The 19,313-nt window shown below is 36.0% G+C and overlaps 1 protein-coding gene across 5 annotated transcripts in view; it reads right to left on the bottom strand.

Moving 5' to 3' along the window:
* Nucleotides 1–19,313, bottom strand: part of TLL1 (tolloid like 1) — a 343,253-nt gene that overhangs the window by 97,276 nt on the left and 226,664 nt on the right. For all 5 annotated transcript variants that reach the window (XM_043483925.1, XM_043483909.1, XM_043483934.1 and 2 more), the window contains 4 exons: nt 9,882–10,077; nt 8,037–8,162; nt 6,229–6,389; nt 2,268–2,448 (listed from right to left, as the gene is read on the bottom strand). In XM_043483925.1, coding sequence (XP_043339860.1) covers nt 2,268–2,448; nt 6,229–6,389; nt 8,037–8,162; nt 9,882–10,077 — 664 coding nt within the window. The remainder of the gene's footprint in view (nt 1–2,267; nt 2,449–6,228; nt 6,390–8,036; nt 8,163–9,881; nt 10,078–19,313) is intronic.

The following is a 19,313-nucleotide window of genomic DNA, read 5'->3' as shown; positions in this document are numbered from 1 at the left end:
GATAAAATTTCTGGGGAAAGTTATGTGGAAAAATAGCTAAACATACTTCTTATTATGTTTTCATAAATGATAACCACTCTGAACTTTTTAGAGAACTGGTTATAAACAGAACCACTTAAGATTAAGTCTCCATAAAATATTTCTGGATTAACATACACAATGCAGCAAATATTTATTCAATTGCCTATAACATGTTGCAGACTAACTATAAAAATTAGAAAATTTAACTCAATTAAAAACACATATTAAAATTATTAATTTGTATTAATATTTATTAACTAATCAATAGATGGATTTAAAGTTTCACAAGTTTCAAAATAATGTTTTTAAGAGGAATAATTTTGAAATTGGGAAATTTAGGGAATTTCACTGATGTTTATTTATTTCCTTAAAATTTAGGGACTTTTAATCAAATTTCAGCTCTTTAAGAGGGAATTTTTAATGTGAATTGGTTAAGTGTAAGTCACTGAGTCATGTCCAACTCTTTGAGACCCCATGTACTGTAACCCACCAGGCTCCTCTGTCCATGGGATTCTCCAGGCAAGAATACTGGAGTGGGTTGCCATTTCCTTCTCCAGATCATTAACCTTATCCACTTCCAAAGTCATTGTATGAAAATATTGCCATAATAATTTTGTGTTGTTTTTACTAGCGCTTGAAATATCTGATTATAATGTATATAAGATCTAAGTCAGCAAATCTGGAAAACTCAGCAGTGGCCACAGGACTGGAAAAGGTCAGCTTTCATTCCAATCCCAAAGAAAGGCAATGCCAAAGAATGCTTAAACTACCACACAATTGCACTCATCTCACACGCTAGCAAAGTAATGCTCAAAATTCTCCAAGCCAGGCTTCAGCAATATGTGAACCGTGAACTTCCAGATATTCAAGCTGGTTTTAGAAAAGGCAGAGGAACCAGAGATCAAATCGCCAACATCTGCTGGATCATCGAAAAAGTAAGAGAGTTCCAGAAAAACATCTATTTCTGCTTTATTGACTATGCCAAAGTCTTTGACTGTGTGGATCACAATAAACTGTGGAAAATTCTGAAAGAGATGGGAATACCAGACTACCTGACCTACATCTTGAGAAACCTGTATGCAAGTCAGAAGCAGCAGTTAGAACTGGACATGGAACAACAGACTGGTTCCAAATAGGAAAAGGAGTATGTCAAGGCTGTATATTGTCACCCTGCTTATTTAACTTATGTGCAGAGTACATCATGAGAAATGCTGGGCTGGAAGAAGCACAAGCTGGAATCAAGATTGCCGGGAGAAATATCAATAACCTCAGATATGCAGATATGGCAGAAAGTGAAGAACTAAAGAGCCTCTTGATGAAAGTGAAAGAGGAGAGTGAAAAAGTTGGCTTAAAGCTCAACATTCAGAAAACTAAGATCATAGCATCTGGTCCCATCACTTCATGGCAGATAGATGGGGAAACAGCGGAAACAGTGTCTGACTTTATTTTTCTGGGCTCCAAAATCACTGCAGATGTTGATTGCAGCCATGAAATTAAAAGCTGCTTACTCCTTGGAAGGAAAGTTATGACTAACCTAGACAACATATTAAAAAGGAGAGACATTACTTTTCAACAAAGGTCCATCTAGTCAAGGGTATGTTTTTTCCAGTGGTCATGTATGGATGTGAAATTTGGACTATAAAGAAAGCTGACTGTGAAGAATTGATGCTTTTGAGTTGTGGTGTTGGAGAAGACTCTTGAGAGTCCCTTGGACTGCAAGGAGATCCAACTAGTCCATCCTAAAGGAGATCAGTCCTGGGTGTTCATTGGAAGGACTGATGTTGAAGCAGAAACTCGAATACTTTAGCCCCCTGATGAGAAGAGCTGACTCATTGGAAAGGACCCTGATGCTGGGAAAGATAGAGGGCAGAAGGAGAAGGGGACGACAGACGATGAGATGATTGGATGGCATCACCGACTCAATGGACATGGGTTTGGGTGGACTCCAAGAGTTGGTGATGGATGGGGAGGCCTGGTGTCCTGCAGTTCATGGGGTCACAAAGAGTCAGACATGACTGAGCGACTGAACTGAACTGAAGATAAGTATTTGAGCATTGCATTTCATAGGGCCATTATTATTAATATCTTAACTTTAAGTAAAAAATTATTAAACTGGGATAAATGTTCATGGATTCCGTGTACCTCCAAGCTCATTTATAGAAAGCTATGAAGAATGGATACCATGCAATTTAAGCCAATCCACCTTGAAAGTCTGTAATACACATGCAACATGAGAATACTGATACCTGAGAAGAAATGTGCTTTGAAGCCCTTCTTGGATACTGTATTGTCAGATTTGAATTCTATTCTCATATTGTTGAATTGGGATGTGATCACTTCAGGCACTTCAGCACCACAGTATTTGCCATGCAATTTAGACTCAGAAGAGAGACCACTCAAAATCTCTACATAATCATACTTGCATACCTAGAAATAAACAGGGTTACTGTAATCACCAAATTTGAAAGCATCAGATAATTGACAGCTATTTTTTAAAAATTTATTGTTTTTCCCTTTTCACTCCTGTTGTAGTCAAACTGGATTAACAGGTGAAAAAATGCAGACTTAAGGAAAACTGAGATGAGTGATGAGTATTTGTTTAACAATACATACTATTTGAACTCTCCACATTACGTGTGCCTTGTAATATGCAACCTAAATTACTGGTTTTTGTGATATTAAGTAATGAATAAGCAAAATCTTGTTAGGAAAAATGAAATAAGTTTTCTATCTACTTTGCTACCACTGCAACTTGTATTTAGAGAGAGCTCTGACACAAAAATATAATAATGTTACTGAGGCTAAAGTTGTTTCCTATTGACTTTCGTTTTGGACATCAATATAATGAATGAAACAATGAAGTGATAACATAACCCAGTATCCTACAAATCAAGATTTTGCTCATGCCTTTATTTTAAACATCCAAGAATTTAAACTATGAAAATGCACAGAATTTTTTTTAACAACATTCCACATAGTAACCTCATCATAAGTTGAAGATTTCCAGGATATGTTGGAGTCTGTAAAGCCTCCTTCCATGAATAAAGACTGCTACCATGAGAAAAACGTCTTCAACCACAATGCACCATTTATTTAAAACCATCTACCTATCTTCCTCCTAAACATAAACTTCTATCCTTTGGAACTTCTACCAACTAGTGAATCAAAATGCCATTTCTGCCATAATGAACAGCTTCAGGGAAACTCAGAAAGTAGAAGCCATTCAGTACTAAGCTCATATTACATCACAGAACTGGTAGGAAGAGTCCCATTTTCAAAACAGTGCTGCTCTTGTGAAAGCTTTTCTAAGATTACTGTAAAAATGCTTTCTTAATTTTAATATTTTCCTAAATTTCAGACAATTATTAAAGAAAAATGATGTTTCATGTGGATAAAGTATGTGAGAAAAATAAATTGCAGTCGTTTTTCCATCATAAAACTTATACATGTTGTGAAGAAGACCTCAAAAGGTCCACAGAGGTCGAAAATTGTACAATTCTCTGAAATATCAGTTCATCGCATTTCAGACTTCAATTTCCTTAAAGGAAACACGAAAGTCTGCATTTCTTTTCACCTCAAAGCCAGCTGTTGTTTGTTTATTTGTGAAGTCATGTCCAGTTCTTTTTGTGACACCATGGACTATACCACTCCAAGCTCCTCTGTCCATGAGATTTCTCAGGCAAGAGTACTGGAGTGGGGTGCCATTTCCTTCTTCCGGGAATCTTCCTGACTCAGGGATCAGACCTGTGTCTGCTGCATTGTCGGGTTAAGTCTTTACCACTGAGCCTCTTGGGAAGTCCCACCTGAAAGCCATTAATAAGAGACTAAACATGCACACAAATGCCTTGACTACTACAAATAAAATTTTTTTTAAATGATTTAAAAAGTAGGAAAAGTGGGAGGGGCAAAGAAGAAGCAAAGATACACATACAACACAAAATTATGGCATAAAACCCACAAACATCACCAATAATATTGAGAGGGTAACAGTTAGGAAGGCCAGGGATCTCCAAACGGAGGAAATAGGCTGCAAGTGCCAGACATTTTTCTCTCTCTTAAGGGGCAGGAGGAAACAGCGATATTTTTTTTTCCTTCTCTATACAAATTTAAAAGGAGGTTTCTCTTAAAATGCTGTGTTGCCATGACACCTGGTTTCACCTGAAGCTAACTATTCTCAAACCTTGAGTTAACCAGTACATTTTTTCTTATGGAAATGTTTGTCTTAAGCCATGTTAATGTACCCCAGACTGTGTCTTCAAGTTGGTTCCGCCAAATGGCTCAGAACCTACTTGACAAACCAGTCTGTTATACTCAGATATTGTTCCCTTAATCTATGTAAACAAAACTCTTTGTATGGTAATCTGCCAAGATTCAAGTCAGTCATTTTATGGCCTGGGATGAATCATTTAGTGCCAAGCTTATCCCAAATTGCATCTTATGGATGAGGGGCCTGGTGCCATTCTGAGTTGTAAGACATTCCTTTCTTTTCATTAACAGACTGCTAGTGACTATATAACATCCAGCTGAAGACTAGTGTGTGGGGGGGTACTCTTTCTGACCGCTTCTGATGCCTATGTCAGAAGCTTTCTCCATCTCCTTTATACTTTAATAAAACTCTATTACACAAAAGCTCTGAGCGATCCAGCCTCGTCTTTGGCCCCGGAGTGAATTCCTCTCCTCCGGAGGCCAAGAATCCCGCATCTTATCGTTCAGCAGCAACCTTTCAATATTACCCAGGTGTACTGGTGGCTCAGTTAGTACGGAATCTGCCTGCAGTGTGACAGACCCAGGTTCAGTCTCTGGGTGGGGAGGATCCCCTGGAGAAGGAAATGACAACGCATTTCAGTAGTCTTGCCTGGGAAATCCCAAGGACAAAGGAGCCTCGTGGCCTACGGTCCACGGAGTCCCAAAGAATCGGACACAACTGAACGACTAAACCACCACAGATACATTATATTTCTGTTCTCCACTTATTTGCAATTGTTCAACAAATATACATCAAAGACAAAACACATTTTATGAGTGAATTTTATCATACTTCTGAATCTTAATTCATTTTAAATTGGGCTTCCCTGGTAGCTTAGCTGCAATTCAGGAGACCCTGGTTCAATTCCTGGGTTGGGAAGATCCTCTGGAGAAGGGATAGGCTATCCACGCCAGTATTCTTAGGCTTCCGTGGTAGCTCAACTGGTAAAGAATCTGCCTGTGATGTGGGAGACCTGGGTTTGATCCCTGGATTGGGAAGATCCCCTGGAGAAAGGAAACGGCTATCCACTCCAGTATTCTGACTTGAAGAATTCCACAGGCTGTAAAGTTCATGGGGTGGCAAAGAGTTGGGCACAACTGAGCAACTTTACTTTTACTTTTTCATTTTAAAATAAACTTTTTCATTTTAAAATAAATAAAAAGTTTCTGGGATAAAAGATGTGGAAGTTAGAAAGAGAAAAGGAAACTACAAAAGCTCAAATGAAACAAACTTTTGTTACATTTTCTCTGGACTTAAAACAATGTTGACCTGTCATACAAGACACAGTTCTAAAAGCTGTCATTTCTAGGGCTGACATTCTATTTGAATTTGGTGCTTGTGTACTAGCACATAGGAATTTTAAAATAAATGATTTCACTTGTTTAAAAGTGATCACCTAGCAGAAAACTGGACTTTTACTATGTTAAACTATAAAGGTAAAGAAAGGAAAGATAGGGTCAACCAGATGCATCTTTTATTGAGGTTAAAAATTCATCTTTGTGAATCATAAGCATATTCATAATGCAAAACTAGTTATATAATGAAAATATACCCATTTCCTTCCAAAAAGGAATTTTTGTTGTGATTCAACAAGTGAATTTTGGTTTGTTTTTTCTAGAAAAGTCTATGTGTCATGACCGCAATGTGTTAATAGTACTTTAAAAAATTAGGAAAATGCTGGGGATTAATTTTCAATCTCCTAGAGACAGTCTAAAACATCCAGTGCCAACAGGAATTATAAGCAGTTGCAGAAATGAGAAATAGAGCAAAAAAAGACTAGAGTATCTATACTATCATACTTGTTTCTTTTCTTCCTCTCTCCCTCTTTCCCGCCCTCCCTGCTTCCCTCCTTCCCTCCTGCCTTTCCTTCTTTCTTTCCTTTTTCCTTTTTTTTTTAGCTTCCAGATCACCACTGGGGATTCCTAAAACACTTTATAAAAACATATTTATTATTCACTTACTTCATTGCCCTCCAATTCAAAAAACTCAAACTTCACAGAAATTTTGTACTGTGTTGGTGCGACCACTTGCCATACACAGTGTTTGTTGGGAGGGTACTCCTTGGGCCATCCTGGAGTGGTTATAGTGCCATTCAGCTTCGTGAGAAGTCCACCACAGGCCGCTGGAAAGAAAGAAAAAGGGAAGTTTCTCCTAATAAATCTATCCCTTTTTTAGCAGCTTTCCACTAATAAGCAAACATCTCAGCATTAAATTTCAACCATCTTCTGAATTTTTCAAAATCTAGAAAACTGCAGTCTTTAGTACAACAATTTGAATCATCTATTTCTATTTATAAGTGTTATTTTGCAGCTTTGGAGCCAAGAAACTGGTGGCTGAACTACAAGAAAGTGATGGCTGAACTACAGCATTTTAGGTCCTTTTAAACTTGGCCGAGCAATATAAAGAAAACTGGGTGTCAGTTTTCTTATCTTTTAAATGGATATAATAATATCTATACCATATGATTGCTGTAAGAATTCATAAAAAGATATATGCAAAGAACAATACAGCCTATTGTAGTAAGACCAAAATCAATTGCTTATTTCCCCAAACTCTTTCGTTTTTTTTTTCCAAGACACGAAACTCTTAGGAAGAGTTAGTTGAGCTAGCAGGCAAGGTAAACTATAGTAAATAGAGCATATTTGTTACTCCCAAAACTCCATTTAACAACTGGCTTTCTTTCCCTTTTGGGTGATCTATTTAAAAGAGGTACTACAAGAAGATCAAGCCAGTCAATTATAAAGGAAATCAACCCTGAATATTCATTGGAAGGACTGATGCTGAAGCTGAAGTTCCAATACTTTGGCCACCTGATGCAAAGAGCTGACTCATTGGAAAAGACCCTGATGCTGGGAAAGATTGGGGGCAAGAGGAGAAGGGGATGACAGAAGATGAGGTGGTTGGAGGGTATCACTGACTCAATGGACATGAGTTTGAGCAAACTCCAGGAGACAGTGAAGGACAGGGAAGCCTGGTGTGTTGCAGTCTGTGGGGTTGCAAGGAGTCTGGCATGACTGAGCAACTGAACTACAACAACAACAACTATTTATGCTACCTCTCATTCTTACTGATAGTGAGATTAGGAAAATTAGAGTATTTAAAAGCAAGTTAAGTGAAAGGAAGGTCTTCCCTCATAGCTCCGTCAGTAAAGAATCTGCCTGCAATGCAGGAGACCTGATTTCGATTCCTGGGTTGGGAAGATCCCCTGAAGAAGGAAATGGCAACCCAATCCAGTGTTCTCACTTGGAGAATCCCATGGACAGAGGAGCCTGGCAGGCTACAGTCCATGGGATTGCAAGAGTCAGACACGACATGGCGACTAAACCACTACCATCAGTGAAAGGAATGTATTATACACAGTTCCTAATTAATTCCTAAGGAGTCAAGAGTTAGATAAAGTAATTGGTTTCTTTAATTGCCTTTGTGTGCATATGTTTATATATGTATATCTGTATATGTATGTTAGCTAATATTATCATATTTATATATATTTTTAAAGCTACCTGTACTTTCAGGTTTACCATATTGGTAAATTTCTAAAGTGTAAAAATATTTATGTTAGGAGTCACATAGAAATAACAACATAACTTTCTTTTTATCTTGTATGCAATATCCTCTGTTTTAAAGATATTTTATTTTCTTTGTAACTGTGTCTATTTTATTCTTGCTTAAGAGGGAGGCAGAAAGAGAGAAAGACAATGAGATTGCATGAAAGAAAGGCATGGGTAGGGTTTCAGGCAGGGAACACCATGTGCAAATCCAGCCCCACCTTCGCAGGTCCTTCTGTCAGGTCCCAGCTCATAGCCGGGCTCACAGGAGCACTGGTAGCTGCCCAGCGTGTTCAGACAGTGCTGTTCACAGCCGCCACGGTCAGGCTTGGCACACTCATCTTCCTCTACAAAAGTGGCAACAATTAGAGAACTATTTTGTTTTTATATACTAATGTGCAAAATTTTTTGAAAATGTGATGTTTAGTAGTTTTGAATGAAACTGAAACAATTGATTTCTTCAACAAAATAACAGGAAAAATTTGCAAACCCTTGATGGATGACATATAAGAATCCATGTCACTGCAGTCTAAAAATTGTGTGAGAATCAGAAGGACTGGGCCAACTGATGATCACCTTACCTCAGACATGGCATGTGTTTTTTTCTGAATTTAAAGTTAAAGGAGATTACTAAGATGTAGAGATTACTGAAAGAACATGAATTCATCTGTTCATTTCATAGTATAGTTTGCTAGGTAGCCTGAAAAATGCTTTTAAAGAAATAACATTACTAATAAATAAATAATGATGGCAAAAAATTAAAAAGAAAAAAAATAAGAAAATTTCTAGACCTCTTTAAATTTAAAACATTCAGTATTTTTTATACAGAGATTTTGATTCAGAAAATACATAATTCTATATTCTATAAACATTATTTTAATTATATGTGGTAATGTAAAAAATATATACAAAATGGGCATGTGAAACATATATATTATTCTAAAAAAACATGTATGTATGACAAGGTATTCCATAATCTCACTCTTTAGGAATAACCTACTCAGAAAACAATAAAAAATATTCTCTGGAGAAACTGCATATCCTCCAATACTGTTCATTTTGATAACCAAATACAAACATCACATAGTATTTTATATAGTATTTTATATCACATAGACTTATAATATGTTTCTTCTGCTATAAAATATAACATGTGGAGAAGATTTAAAGTATATAAATGAATATTTTAATGAATACTTTGAATATGTATACCCTAAGTGCCAAGGTTCTCTGCCTTTCAACTCAAATGGTGAATAATACCCAGGGGAAATCAATTTGCTCTTTGAATAACAAAAAATGTCTAGATATTCTTCACACTTTGACATACACAACTGAATTCATCACTTATTCTTTAAAACGTATCACAGAGGAAATTTATTTTCTCTGTTAAAAGAATTTTATTCTACAATAACACAGTTAACCTAAATGTCTCTGAATTTTCAAGAAGCAAATCTGATGCCATTATTTACACTGAAACAGCTTTCTTTTTACCCTACAAATATACATCATGCTTGGGACATTAAAATAAAATATGATTATACAATTCAAAATTAAAGATAATCAGTAATAATTCTTTGTCTTTTAAGGGATCAGAATATTCTACTAAGGAGGCCATACATTATTTGTAATGTGGTAGAATGCTACTCTCTAAGGGATAGTGTAAAAGTGCTGCCACCTGGAAATAAATTGATGAAATATATGTCAGTAATCCCCTTCTGGTTATAAACTCGTTGCTGATTACATTGCAAATATTTCCTCTTATCTGAATATCACTTTCTGGATTTTGCTATTTTGACTGTTTCCTAAAAAACAGACAATAGAAAATTTAATGGATTTCCTATCCTGTGCTACAAATCTCCAGATTTTAGTTTTCTTTTTTTTTTTTTTTTACCAGTAAACTTCTCCATCAAAAACCATTAAAATTTTTGATATCTTTATGAAGACTGCATACTTCAATATTACATTACTCTATTTCTTCCCTGCCTCAAAGCTAAATACATTTACTACATAATACTACATTTATCCTTGACAAAGAGAAGCTTACATTTTAAATGATTCCAAATTACCTTTAAAAAAATTGGCAGCAAACCCTGCCTTGTTCACAGTTCCATCAGAAACAAACTTCATCCACAAGGTATTGGAGGTAGATCTGATATCTTCAGGCTTATCGTAACCACAAAAACGTCCTATCAAAGGACTACTTTCATTGGTTCCATCTCGAACTTCTAGGTAGTCATAGGCACAACTGTCATGTCTTTCAATCTGTAATAGTAAAAATATGTGATCTATCTCATTAATAGACAAAACAATTTCTATAAAAAAGAGCATTATGTATTCTCAGTGCCATGGTACTAACTAACATGGCCATATAAAAAATTATTTATACAAAAGAGAGAATTTCTGATGAATGGTGCATGGTAATATCACACTGTCCATGAATAAAGGGTGTATTAATCTGGTAAAGACAGAGAGAGAAAATATCTATGAAAAAGTGCATCCACATCCATTAGGATCATAGAAGTTAGCTGCCTTTTAAAATGGAATAAAAATACAAGTAGTAACCCTTTGGAAAACAGAATTTTAAAAATTCCAGATTTAAAATTATCATTAGAAAGCTGGGCTAGATATCCTATAAGCAATGCATAATTTGTTCTGAAACATAAGCAATAATTATAATAATTGCTCATAGCTGATCAACAAAACCATTATTTTATCAATAGGCTGAATTTTATTTTATTGACAAATGTTGCATAGTTTCAGGTTATACATATCTTTCTGAAGGAACATCTGATAATATGAGATTACAATTCTTCTTAGTCTATGAAATCCTCTATGCATAGTTAGCATAGCTGTGAGCGAGATGACTCCACTATGGGACTAGCACTAGCTGCCCTCTCAAGAGTCATAGGGCTTGGTAATGAGCCCTTTTACCCCAAACCTTTCCTTGCAGGCTGTGCATCCTGGATAATCTCTTTCCTAAACAACTAAATGCAAATATTAGCTCAGACTATTGGCCTATAAGGAGCTTCCCAGGTGGCTCAGTGTTAAAGAATCTGCCTGGTAAAGCAGAAGATGCAGGTTCAATTAATAGGTACGGAAGATCCCCAGGAGAAGGAAATGGCAACCCACTCCAGTATTCTCGCCTGGGAAATACCATGAACAGAGGAGCCTGGTGGACTGCAGACCATGGGGTCGCAAAGAGTCAGACACAACTTAGTGACTAAACAGCAGCACCACCAACAGAGCAGCACTGGCCTTTATGAAGGAGTGACGTTTGTGAGCCTTTGTTTTAGCCCTAAACTACTGAAAAAGTCTACAAATTGTTTAATAAATTATAAGACAATTTCTAAATAAATTCTTGCTTCTACATTTTTCATAGAAAAATCTTAGTAGCACCAACTAAGCTGGAAAGCACAGTCATCTATGATTAATAAACCATGAAAAGCATCACATCTTTTCAACCATCATTCAACATATTTTTCACTAATTTATGGAATTCTATCACAAAACAAACATCAGGGAACACGTTCATTCCATGAACTACAATCTGTATGCATGAAACTGGTGGTAGAGTTGGTTGAAGAAGTAATTTCCTGATTTGTCAACACATTAACAATGATAGTTAATGCATGTTAATGATATACATGATATACACGATTGTCTTCACATTCGACAGCATGAAGACAAACAGAAAAAAACATATTTTGAAGCAGATTTGGTTAGAACTAAGTACTGCATTTGCTGCTTCCCTTTTCCCAATCATAAATCGGGATCATTCATTTCCCCATTAAATGCGCAACGCCTGGCTCTGCGCTGGGCACGCCTCACTCGGTACGCATAGTGTGTGTGATACACTTCTCACTGCTTAGAGAGCATCATTTGTCAAAGTAACAGAGCCTTGCACTCCTGCAAATTATCCTGGTGGGTAGAGAGCAAAGGAACAATAAACAAGGTAAATCATAATCATGAAGTATTAGAAAGTAATATATTTTATAGAAAAACACAAAGTGAAAGAAGATAGGAAGCCTGAAAAGTGGGGGTGGGGTGAGTGAAAGTTGTGATTTTAAATTATACTATCAGGAGGAGCTCACTAGGATTCATACTTACAGATTTTTTCCTAAAAATGTACCCTCTTTGTGTGTGGAATTATGGGAAAGAATTGGAAAATATTTAACATTAAAAATGTCTCACTTTTAAAGTATACTTTTGGGACAGAAGCTATTAAATAGGAAGGTGAGGGAGAGCTAGCAGTTGCAGGAGAAGTGAATTAGTCACCAGAGGTGACAAGGCTATCTGACCAGGCATGACATATCTTCTCTCAGTCTTTAACACACTCTCTTCAAAATCAGAATTCTCTATAAATATGAGGACACTTCCAGATGGTCAAAGGCTATTTTTTGGCTAAGGGGACATATAAAATAATATTGGAAACTCTCAAGGTATATAGCTTGTTAAAAGAATAAGTGAAACTGAGCAATAACAAAACTGTAGGGAAAATAACCAAAGGTCTCAGCAAACCAACCTATCTTTCCCCACTTGAGGACACAGAATGAACTGCTTGCAACTCATGAATCATTTTGGAAATGGAGGAAAAGTTTATATCAGAAGAGGAAAGGGAGTGAGAACACAATGAAGAAAGAAGCTGCCTGCCATAGAAAGTCAATTAATAGGAAAAAAAAAAACACATTGTTTCATATTAGAAGTCCTACCAGAGGTAAAAAAAAAAAAAAAAATTAGGCTAATTTAAAAGTGTTTGGGTATTTAATTACAGTATGAAGAAAATGAGATAGACAATACTGAAAACAAGTTACACTTCACCAATGATTAAAAAGAAATAGGATAATGAATATTTCCCTGTATATAAAATTCATTTTGTCCCTTTAACAGTTACACAAAAGGTCTCTAAATTTGTAGCATATTCACTAGTTATACTTAGCAAAAATTTTAAATATTTTATATGATGCGAAGTTGCTCAGTCGTGTCTGACTCTTTGTGATCCCATGGATTGAGCCTACCAGGCTCCTCCATCCATGGAATTTTCCAGGCAAGAATACTGGAGTGAGTTGCCATTTCCTAATCCAGGGGATCTCCCCAACCCAGGATCGAACCCAGGTCTCCTGCATTGCAGGCAGACTCTACCATCTGAGCCACCAGAGAAATCCATTTTTATATGATTCACAAAGTGTAAATATCTCATGGGTAAAATGCATGAAAATGATCAATTTTAGGATTGATTCTACCAGTACTTATTTATGAATTACATGTTACTTACATATTAAGTATCATGCACCTGGTATCTTGGGTAAAACAATAGAAATATAAACTATAGTCTCACATAGCCAATGCCACAGTTATTGAAGCAGATAGCTCAACTGTGACCTCCATGATTTTTGTTTACGTATTTCTCTAGGTTAATTACATTAATCCTAATGCAATATCAGCACAATAAATCTATTCTATTGGTGTTAATTATAATCAATATCTCTTTAACTACATCTGCAAAGCAGTAATGATGGTGAGCACAAATGAGGATTTGAGTTATTTTATTTATGTTATTTGTATCACAGCTTTAGAGAATTATGGTGGTAGTTTAGTCAGTAAATTGTGTCCTGACTCTTGTCACCCCGTGTACTGTGGCCCTCCAGACTCCTCTGTCCATGGGGTTCTCCAGGCAAGAATACTGGAGCAGGTTGCCATTTTCTTCTCCAGTATAGAGAATAGATAGAAATAGATATGTTTAAAGCTAAAAAGTAGATAAGTTCATTGATGTTACATTATATTAGGTATAGTAGGAAAAAGAACACCAAAGTCAATAATTCATAAAGACAAAAAAAGAAAAAGTTTCTTCTTGCTTTGAAGCATGGACATAGTTCACAGATCTGGAATCTGAATGCAATGTCATGCACAATTACACATGTAGCAAATGCAATGATGATACTGACCTATTATAGACTTTAATGTAGTCAGAGCACAAACCATATAGGAGTGTGGCAAGTTTATCTTAAAGTAAACAGTAACACAATAAATATATGTATATATATAAAACAATAAAAGTGATATTAAGCTCTGAAGATTTTTTTAGGAAACTGACATATAAATGGTACTGGAAATAGGTTCAAATACACAAGAAGGAAGAACAGTGCAAAGCTTAGGCAGAAGAGATGGATATTACATTTCATTACTAAGTGGAGGGTCCATGTCTTTACTGGTATGTTAGAGAAGAAGCATCGAAAAGCTAAGTCCTTTTATTTAGCAGGATCTTTCATTGAAAGGACTGATGCTGAAGCTGAAACTCCAATACTTTGGACACCTCATGCGAAGAGTTGACTCATTGGAAAAGACCCTGATGCTGGGAGGGATTGGGGGCAGGAGGAGAAGGGGACGACAGAGGATGAGATCACTGGATGGCATCACTGACTCGATGGGCATGAGTTTGAATAAACTCCGGGAGTTGGTGATGGACAAGGAGGGCTGGCGTGCTGCGATTTATGGGGTCGCAAAGAGTCAGACAGGACTGAGCGACTGAACTAAACTGAAAATCAATTAAATATAATTTAAAGTAGCCAGCTTCTCATTCTAACACCGCCAGCCAGCACAGAGCTTTGTGATCAGTGATGCAGGGGAGCTCTGAGACTGAAGGGATGCTAACCCTGGAGCAAGATATCAGGCTCGGGCTTCAGGGTCATTCACCCACTTTGCTCATTTTATAATCAAACTTCCAAATAAATTTGACATTCCAAAAACATCTACTGCAATATCTAGTTATTTGTAAAAACCTCTGAAAGTCCAAATTTTCTAGGGAATAGTTTTAGTGAAATCTTTCCCATATTCCTTAAAAAATTGAAAATAAAATTACCATGTGATACATCAATTCCACTTTCAGGTATACATTTGGAAAATTGAAAGAACGGTCTTGGAGAGATATTTGTGCATCCATGTTCATAGCAGCATTATCCATAATAGCCAAGGGGTGAACACAATCCAAATATCCATCAGAGGATGAATGGAAAAGCAAACTGTGGACTATACATACAATGGGATATTAGCCTTAGAAAGGAAGGAAATCCTTTCATGTGCTATAGCATAGATGAAACTTGAGGATATTATAGTTAATGAAATTTAAAAAGTCACACAAAATTCAAATATTGTATGATTTCACTTACACGAATAGTCAAATTCACAGAGACATAAAGCAATTGTGATTGCCCAGGGCTAGGGGGAGCATGGATGGAGAATTGCTGTTTGCTGGGTAAACAGCTGCAGTTTTGAAGCATGAAAAGAGTTCTAGAGGTTGATTACACAATGTGAATGTACTTAACACTACTGTGTCATACATATGTTATGTCTATTTTACCATAATAAGTCTTCAGTGAATGGTAGGACATAATTTCAAAATATAATGAATAGTATCACTACATAAATGGTTAAACTTTTATAGTTAATCTAACTTAAAATTGTATACACTTGGAACAATTTTAAGTCATTAATGTTGCTTTAGGGGAAGATTTTAAAGAAAAGTATGACTAACAAAAACAGTCAAGATTAGCATGTGTTATTAAAAATAAATTAATTTTAATAATGCAAAAAATATAGTAAAGTCATGATAAAGCTATAACAAAAGGAACTTTAAATAAAAAGGAAAAATGTTTAATAGGATGGTTATTTTAAAATATACTGTCATGTTTAATATTTTATTAATTAATATTATTTTTATTAGTACTTCTCCAAGGGATCTTCCTGACCAACACTGAAGGATTGAACCTGGGTCCCCTGCATTGCAGGCAGATTCTTTACTGCCTGAACCATCAGGGAATCCCTTATTATTACTATTTGTACTATTAAGTACTGAAGTGAAGTGATGTAAAGCCGCTTAGTCATGTCGACTCTTTGCGACCCCATGAACTATAGCCTACCAGGATCCTCAGTCCATGGGATTTTCCAGGCAAGAGTACTGGAGTGGGTTGCCATTTCCTTCTTCGGGGGATCTTCCCGACCCAGGGATCGAACCTGGGTGTCCCACATTGTAGGCGGACACTTTACCATCTGAGCCACCAGGGAAGCCCCTACCAGGGAAGCCCCTACCAGGGAAGTACTAATTAAGTACTACTAGTACTTAATGCATATTGTCAACTAAAAATTGTCACTTGCTATTGGCACTTGTCATCTACCTGTACAAGGATTAAATCATATGCTGCTGCAGCTTCTTATTTTCAACACTCCCTGAAAGGAGTTCAGGGTGGAGAGTAGAAACGGGTTACTCTGTGCTTGAGGTGGGGGTAGGATGGTGGAGAACTAGCAAAGACAGATCTTCAAATAGTTAGATGTTTTCAGGAATTGATTTTACAAGCCCAATTCTTATATCTCCCCATATCTAGAAAGGCACTAAAATCCTTCATGGTGATGACTATTGCTCCTGACTAGCAAAAGCTTCTCAAGACTAGTAGAAACCTTCTGGATAATTGTGTGCTTGATTGCATGCATTCTCCCTTCACCAAAATAACATCTATGCTGACCTTTCCCCCTTGCCTCTTTGGAACAGTCTCTCTCACAGTCTGCAGTCCTCATTTTGCCCCAAATAAAACTAACGCACAACTGTCACACTGTGCATATTTTTAAGTAGACAATTTTGATACTATAGTGGAGAAAAAACAAACATGATCAACTATGTGGAAATCAAAACTATAAGGTGTGGTTAGGTTTAATTTCACATGATTCAGGTTTTTCAGTGCTGCCATTTGATTTCTTTTCCTCATGACACAATAATTTTTAACTCACTCATAAATTTAGCAAAGATTCATTGAAAACCTATAATGGCCAGATAATAAATAATACACTTGATAGTATATAAACAGTGATGAATAAACAGACATGTACCTGACTGATAGACATTTATTGATTAAAAAATACAAATGTACAAATGACAATAGTTATGAAGGGAAAGAATTTAATGCCATGAGAGAATATATATGCTTCATTTTGCTAGCAAGACCAAATGGGTGTGTGAGTGCCAGGCCATGGAACTGCACTATTAATCACGGTGCTACCAATTAAGAATTGTGTGACCTTGGGCAGGTTTATTTAATCTAATCTTTCAGAGTAGACTGATAGTCTAAAGTATTCAATAAAATTATGGAGAGGTACTTAATTCTCTTTTATAATTATTAACTGAAACATTGGTTAGGGAAGACTATTATCTACTCCAGTATTCTGGCCTGGAGAATTCCAGGGACTGTCTAGGCCATAGGGTTGCAAACAGTCAGACATGACTGAGAGACTTTCACTTTTACCAATACTTTAATATATTAGTAGCCAAATAGCCAAAGAAATAGTTCAGGGCAAGCATTAAAATGTTAATTAATTAAGATCTCCTTGTCTTGGCTTCCAACTTCACTCACAAAGATGAGCCTACTTAATTTAAACTAATATAAAATATTTAAAGGAATTAAAGGATTACTCTTAACTGGGTAATTCATAAAGTACAGTTGACCCTTGAACAATGTAGGAGTTAGGGGTGTCAACCTAGTGCAGTTGAAAAACTGGAACGGCAATCTCTGCCTCAGAAATAAAAGAACTGATAAATGACTCACTGCAGAGAAAGAGGCTGAGGCAGTTTGGAGGTATTAGCCATTTAAATCCTAGTTTTTTGACTTTACATGTTTGACATCTAATCAAACACAAACTGCATATAAGTTGATAACTGTAGTTCAGACCTGTGTTGTTCAGGTCAACTGTGCCAAGATTAAAAAAAAAACAAAAAGAAAAAACCTTTTGTATGTGGTTTAGAAAGTTGCTAGTAAGAATGAGGAAAACTATTACACACTATGGTTTTCAGAAGCAAGGTAGAACCAAATTAGAATGTATAGAAACCTGACAAGTGCTGCAAGTGTAATCCCACGTAAATAAATGTATGTAGGGATTTTAATTAAGCATAAGTAACCTCTGGATTTGTTTCATTTACTTTCTGCTTTATTGACATTTCTTTGAAGTTGTCTCCCCAACTTTTTCTCTTATGTATTTCTGCATACTGAAAGTGCCCTGGTGAAGCAGTAGTATCGAGCCTGCTTTACCAACACTACTGTTGAAAAGAAGACATGTTCTTCAAAATGATTTTAGACACTATTTACATTCATGTACAAATTCATTTCAGTACTGGTCTTAGGATCAATGTATTAGTAACTGCTAGAGAAGAAAATTGTCCCAAAGGGTATGATTGCAGATATATTAGGACTCTTATTACCACCCATATAGCATCCTTTCCTGCTCAAACATACCTGAAATTCATTAACAAAAGCACTTGTTCAGATTTCTTTCTGTGCTTACAATTAAAATCTAAGTAGCATTAGAAGAGGTGAATATTCATGACATAAATTCACAGAAAGGCATAAATAATGAACAGCCAGAAAGTTCTTTATAGTAGATTGCAACAGAACTAGCTTATCTTAAGGGCCCTTTTATCTGAAAGGGGAGAGAGTAACACAGGGAATAAAAAAGTCACAAAAATAGAAAGTGTTTCAAAAAAATCAAAGACTGATATCAGTAAATAAAAATGGTTTTGTCAGAAAAAGATGCGAAACACTAAGGAACAGTAAAGACCACTTTAAAATTATACATTTTCAATATAAAATGTATAAACTGCATATTGAAAATATATAAATATACAAATAAACATATATAATATACAAATAAACAAATATACATTTGTTTATAAATGTATAAACAAAATAAATCAATTTAAACAGATAACTTACTAACTGAAACAAACCATCTAGTGACCATTAGACCAAATTAAAAATATATACAGTCAGTTCTCAGTGTTCACCGTAGTTAAGCTCAGCTAAGTCGCTAAAAACACTGAGTTAGCAAGTATTGATTCAGAGCTCCTGGGGAAATACAGGGTTAGGTCCTTGAGAGGTTCTGGTCACAAAATTTTTGTAAACAAATTATTTAGCCTTGCTTTATGTGTGTTTCTGTTTAAAGTCACTTTCACAGATATTCCAATTCATTAACACTGAACCCAGGACCAACAGTGCTATAACACATGCCTTAAAAGTCTAATACAAAGATTTTCTCCATGAGGCATATGGACAGTAGTGTTTGAATCAACTTTAAGCAGAGTAGTGCTTGATATAACTCATATTGTGACAGTATCATCCTGGCTGTTGTGTGGGTATCAGGATATGTAAGGCAAAAGTAGAGATGTGAAGAACTTACCAAGTTACAAAGCAAGCGGCAGTGATCAGAGCAGTGGTGGCAAAAAAGTAAATGTGAAGTGATCATGCATATAGGATATCTTGAATACAAAGAAAATGGAATATGCTGATGAATTGGCCTTGGGGTTTAAGAGAAAGAGTGGAATTAGAAATATTCCTTGAGTAAATAGTGACATGGGGAATCCTCAGTGACTCAGTAGTAAAGAATCTACCTGCAATCAAGGAAATGCAGGGTTGATCCCTAGGTGAGAAAGATCCCCTGGAGAAGGAAATGGCAATCCACTTCAG

The sequence above is a fragment of the Cervus canadensis genome, chromosome 1, assembly GCF_019320065.1.
Source record: "Cervus canadensis isolate Bull #8, Minnesota chromosome 1, ASM1932006v1, whole genome shotgun sequence".
Lineage (NCBI taxonomy): Eukaryota > Metazoa > Chordata > Mammalia > Artiodactyla > Cervidae > Cervus > Cervus canadensis.
The sequence above is the reverse complement of the archived record's forward strand: the minus strand, read 5'-3'. Positions and strand labels throughout refer to the sequence as shown.